The 5,636-nt window shown below is 35.9% G+C and overlaps 1 protein-coding gene across 1 annotated transcript; it reads left to right on the forward strand.

Annotated features, from left to right (window-relative positions):
• Window positions 1-1,096: 1,096 nt before the first annotated feature.
• LOC104230666 (1-aminocyclopropane-1-carboxylate oxidase) lies at window positions 1,097-3,330 on the forward strand. Its single transcript, XM_009783530.2, has 4 exons — window positions 1,097-1,418; window positions 1,692-1,918; window positions 2,413-2,746; window positions 2,834-3,330. Exons 1-4 carry the CDS (start codon window positions 1,314-1,316, stop codon window positions 3,125-3,127), a joined length of 960 nt encoding a protein of 319 aa, XP_009781832.1. The 5' UTR covers window positions 1,097-1,313; the 3' UTR covers window positions 3,128-3,330.
• Window positions 3,331-5,636: the final 2,306 nt, after the last annotated feature.

Consider the following 5,636-nt stretch of genomic DNA (forward strand, 5'->3'; position numbering starts at 1 on the left):
AATGGCTTAAGAATAAAATTTTGAGAACTCGTGATTCCAATGTCTAATTACTCTAATATCTTCTTCAACTTCTCCTCTTTTAGTTAAATCTCAAATGCCTTTTCAGAAATCATATGGCCGCCTTTGCCTCATATTTGACGTTAAACATTAATAACAGATTTATAGAATTTCAACTAAATAAAAGAATACATTAATACAGTGTATATTGAATTTATTTGCATAAATTGTTTTACCATGCATGCATGATTCAAATAATGATATGATAGTGTAAAAGAAGGCATGTATTGGGGTGTTCCACATCATTGATCATGATCTCAAATTAACATCTGAATAAAGCAATTAATTAACAAGAGAAAACTACTTCAATCAACGGTGTTATCAGATGTAGAGTAAGAATTTTAAATTTATGAGTTTTGAATTTTATAACGACAATTTTGAGGGCTAATAATTGAGTTCTAAATTTAATATGTGTACATATTTAATTAATTTTTTGGCACAAATACATTGTTTGAGCAAATATTACTGAGTGTAGTCAAACCCATATTTAGACTTCTACCTGCACCCCTAAGTGCTACATGGCAGGGGCGAAGGTAGAGTGCAAGATGCTTGATGCGGGTTCGACCGAACTAACTAACTTTTGTTCAAATCATCTATTTATCTTAAGAAATTCATTGAATATATATAACTTATTAATTTAAAACTCAGTAACATCACGAACCCATAAGATTCAAATCTTGGCTCCGCCTATGCTACGAGGCCTTAGCTATCTCCAGGAAATTTCATAGGTATAAAAAATTCAAGCAGTGAAATGCGCAGCCTTAAGGTTATTGTGAAATGCGAGGCAACTTCCCAAATATTTGTATCCTAGTCAAACTGTCCTAAGAAATTTAATATAACACATGAAATAAAACTATATAGTATAGTAAAAGTTTTGGCTACTGCAGCCACCACCAAATAGGAGCCTTATATTCTGGTCAAGATGGGTCCTTTTCTTATTGTCTTAATCCCAAACATCCATTTTGAGGGTAAGATGGTTCAACAAGGAACTATGACCAGAAATTTCAGCAAAAGGTATACTTGGACTCATGGACTTTTCAAGGAGACTTAGAATTATTTAAGTCTCCTTATTGTAACTCTCCTATTTTCTTGGTATATATCTTCCCCTATAAATACCCCTTTCTATCCTCACTCTTTTGCATCAAACATTCTAGCTATTCATTTCAATCTTTTCTATTCACATATTCTATTAATTTTATTTTATTGTATTACATTTTTAACGCACTTAAAAACACACATACTTTACCAAGAAAGATATGGAGAACTTCCCAATTATCAACTTGGAAAAGCTCAATGGTTCTGAGAGAGCTGACACCATGGAAATGATTAAGGATGCTTGTGAGAACTGGGGCTTCTTTGAGGTAATAATAATTTTCATATATAAGTAGGGGAGCTAGAGTATAGCTTACAGTTCGGTTGAACTCAACAGCTTTGCTTCAAATTTGTATTTATCTTAGTTGGATATTAATTTAGAATACAGTAACTTAAAAGGACTAGAATTTTGAACCCAGAAGCTTCAAATCCTGATTGCGTATCTGTATATAAAGATGTGGCTTGTACTCTAGCCAATTAGTAAGCTAGTAAGAAATCTTGCACTTTGATATTTTTGTTTATTTATATTATGATTATTGCAGTTGGTGAACCATGGGATTCCACATGAAGTAATGGATACAGTGGAGAAAATGACAAAGGGACATTACAAGAAGTGCATGGAACAGAGATTTAAAGAATTGGTGGCCAGCAAAGGTCTTGAAGCTGTGCAAGCTGAGGTTACTGATTTGGATTGGGAAAGCACTTTCTTTTTACGCCATCTTCCTGTTTCTAACATTTGTGAAGTACCTGATCTCGATGATCAATACAGGTAAAACTTAAACTTGATAGACATTTTATACCGTCACTGCATAAAATTTTACACGTGGGGTTTTCCCCACATGTATGTAACTTCTCCATTGTCCAAGATCTGAAGGTGAGTCTTGGCGTAACTGGTAAGTTTGCTGCCATATGACCAGAAGGTCACCTGTTCGAGCCGTGGAAACAACCTCTTGCAGAAATGCAGGGTAAGGCTGCGTACAATAGACCCTTGTGGTTCGGTCAACCCTTCCTTAGACCCCGCGCCATAGCGGAAACTTAGTGCAATGGGCTGCGTTATAAGATATCTAAGATCTCAAGCTTGTGAGGTTCTTCAGGAAAAGGACAATTTTAATGTACTGAACATGCATCAGACACTACACCTCTATTATTCTTTTAAATTTTTTGGGCTGTTCCCCGCATGTATGTGGATTGAAACTTGACATAGAATAGAGCAAAAGACATATAAAGTTTCTTATCAATGTTGTCCTAAATGATCATATGCAGGGAAGTAATGAGAGATTTTGCTAAAAGATTAGAAAAATTGGCAGAGGAGTTACTGGACTTGCTATGTGAAAATCTTGGCCTTGAAAAAGGCTACCTGAAAAAAATCTTTTATGGGACAAAAGGTCCCAATTTTGGAACTAAGGTTAGCAACTATCCACCATGTCCAAAACCAGATTTGATAAAGGGTCTGCGCGCCCACACAGATGCTGGTGGCATAATCCTTCTCTTCCAAGATGACAAAGTAAGCGGCCTTCAACTCCTCAAAGACGGCCAATGGATCGATGTTCCTCCCATGCGCCACTCTATTGTGGTTAACCTTGGCGACCAACTTGAGGTCTGTTCTTTTACAATGTCAGTGTATATAAGTTAAAATCTAACTTAGAAATACTAAAAGGGTATTTATTATTAAATGAAAAATCAGGTGATCACCAATGGGAAATACAAGAGTGTGATGCACAGAGTGATTACACAAACAGACGGGACTCGGATGTCATTAGCTTCATTTTATAATCCAGGAAGTGATGCAGTAATATTTCCAGCACCAACTTTAGTTGAGAAAGAGGCAGAGGAAAGTAAAGCAATTTATCCAAAGTTTGTGTTTGATGATTATATGAAGTTATATGCTGGACTCAAGTTTCAAGCCAAAGAGCCAAGGTTTGAAGCCATGATCAAGGCCATGGAAACTGTGAAAAGTGATCCAGTTGCAACTGCTTAAATTCCAATTCGAGAGGAAGGATGGGGTTTGAAAAGAAAAGGATTCATTTTAGAAGTTTTTACAAATTAAACCTAGCTACTATATATACATTATTTGCTCTTTGTATTGTGTGTGGTGGAATCAAGCTATTCAAAAATATTGTGATCTGCTGCATATGTAGTAAAGATTGTATCTCAAATAAACTTCCTTCTCATTGAATTTCACTTTATCTCACTTTCCTATATTAATTATTCACTTTTTGAACATAATGATATTGAATATTGACTGAATTTGCCGACCAAATTGAGAAATTCACCATGCAGAAAGTAAATTCTCTGTAAGTTGAAAATACAAATTGAAGTATTGAACCATAGTAAAATTTTGTAAGTTCGAAGTTAATTACTGTGAGACTCAAATAATGTAAAAATCTATGGTTGGTATTTTAGTTCAAATATATATGGAAAAGATTTGGTGGAATAAAAAAGGGTTTTCAGGCCACACAAACACATAATCTTACTTTTCATGGAAGGAAAGAATAACGGCGACCTTTTTCTGCAACTTTATTTTTTCGGACAAAGATAATTTAAAAAAAGAAAAAAAAATACGGCTAAGGTACGCATCACTGCATATTAGATCGTTCCTTACCAAAAAAAAATGCATATTAGATCACTTCAAGTGGTGTAAGTAGGCAGATTCAAGTTAATATTATTATAATATACTAGTCTCTCGTCACACGTGTATCCCGAAAAGGGACAAATCTAGCATTATGCATGGTATCGGATTCACGTAAGACGTTGAGCATAATTTATGTGCGAAAATTTACTAAAATTGTAACAAATAGTCATATGAATCCATAACTTTTAAAATATAATGGGTTCAATAAAGCAAGCAAACAAATAACAACAACAACAACAACAACAATAATTCAGTGTAATTCCACAAGTGAGTGAATTCAATACTAAAATCTTAAAGATTGATTCCATATAATTTAAATCTTGGATCCGCCTTTGATCTCAAGTTATTTAGTACAAAATATTTAAAACTCATGAGTCATTTAGTACAAAATTTTAAGAAAACCATGACCATTTAGTATAATTTTTTTTAAAAACACCGTATAAGATTATTAAAATATGTTTTTGAGTAATAAAATAAAAACTTAAGAATAATATATAAATTCACATTATAAAAATCATATAATATGATCCTTGATTAGTAATTTAGTAGTTGTGACGACCCAGCCAGTCGTCTCATGAGTTACCGCTCCGTTTCCCCCATTTCAGCTTCTTTACGTTTCGTTATCCGTATTTTATGTGATCGAGTTGATTAGTTCGACTTCGGAGAGGATTTGGTAAGAAATGAGACACTTAGTCTCTTTTAAGAAGGCTTAAGTTGGAAAAGTCAACCGGGTGTTGACTTATGTGTTAGAAGGTTCGGAAGTGAGTTCCGATGATTCAGTTAGCTTCGGGAGGTGATTTGTGACCTAGGAGCGCGATCGGAATGGGTTTTGGAGTTGTAGAGAAGATTTAGGCTTGAATTGGCGAAATTGATATTTCGGCAAATTCCGGTTGATAGGCAAGATTTTGATATTGGGGTCGGAATAGAATTCCGAGAGTTGCAGTAGCTTCATTTTATCATTTGGGATGTGTGTGCAAAATTTCAGGCCATTCGGACGAGATTTGATGGACCTTTTGATCGAAAGCATAATTTAAGAGTTCTTGGAATTCTTAGGCTTGAATCCTATGTTAAATTGGTAATTTGATGTTGTTGTGAGCGTTTCGAAGTTTTGAGCAAGTTTGAACGATGTCATAGGATGTGTTGGTGCAATTGGTTCGAAGTTCTGGGAGTTCCGGGTAGGTTCCGGGATGTTTTAGTGCAAAGATCATAGCTGTAGCAGGTCTACAGGGGTTGCAGGCCCCGGAACTCACTCACGCGGTCCGCACAAAAATAAGTGCGCCGGCCTTGAGTGTTGTGCGGACCGCACAAAAGCGGGCGCGGCTACGGTAGGCGTCGCGCGGACCGCACAAAAGCGGGCGCGGCCGCGGTAGGCGTCACGCGGACCGCATAAAAGTGGGCGCGGCCGCGGTAGCTGAAACTTGAGGGGTAACTATAAATACGAGGTCTTGGATTTTATTTAATATTTTAACCTAGAGAGCTCGGATTTTGGCGATTTTTCGAAGGTTTTTCAAGAAATTCATCGGGATAAGTGATTTTAACTCAGATTTGGCTAGAATACATGAATCTATCACTGAATTCATCATTTAATTCGTGATTTGAGATGGAATTTAGGAAAGAAATTGTGAAACCTTTCAAAAATGTAAAATGAAGATTTGAAGGACCATATAGTATCGGAATAGGATAATTTTGGTATGGTTAGACTCGTGAGGGTATGAGGATTCTGAAAATGTAAATTTTACCCGATTCCGAGACGTGGGCCTGGGGCTCGGGTTTTACTAATTTCGAGATTTTTGATATTTTTCGAATGTTTTCACTTGGGCTTTATTCCCTTAGCATATTGTGACGTATTCGTTCT

Source organism: Nicotiana sylvestris, chromosome 7, assembly GCF_000393655.2.
Source record: "Nicotiana sylvestris chromosome 7, ASM39365v2, whole genome shotgun sequence".
In the NCBI taxonomy this organism is placed as follows: domain Eukaryota; kingdom Viridiplantae; phylum Streptophyta; class Magnoliopsida; order Solanales; family Solanaceae; genus Nicotiana; species Nicotiana sylvestris.

Bases quoted from the DNA above. Each gene is read 5' to 3' on its own strand.
- LOC104230666 (XM_009783530.2), top strand. From the start codon at position 1,314: ATGGAGAACTTCCCAATTATCAACTTGGAAAAGCTCAATGGTTCTGAG. The intron at 1,419-1,691 runs GTAATAATAATT...TGATTATTGCAG, and splicing joins AGAACTGGGGCTTCTTTGAG to TTGGTGAACCATGGGATTCC. The intron at 1,919-2,412 runs GTAAAACTTAAA...GATCATATGCAG, and splicing joins GATCTCGATGATCAATACAG to GGAAGTAATGAGAGATTTTG.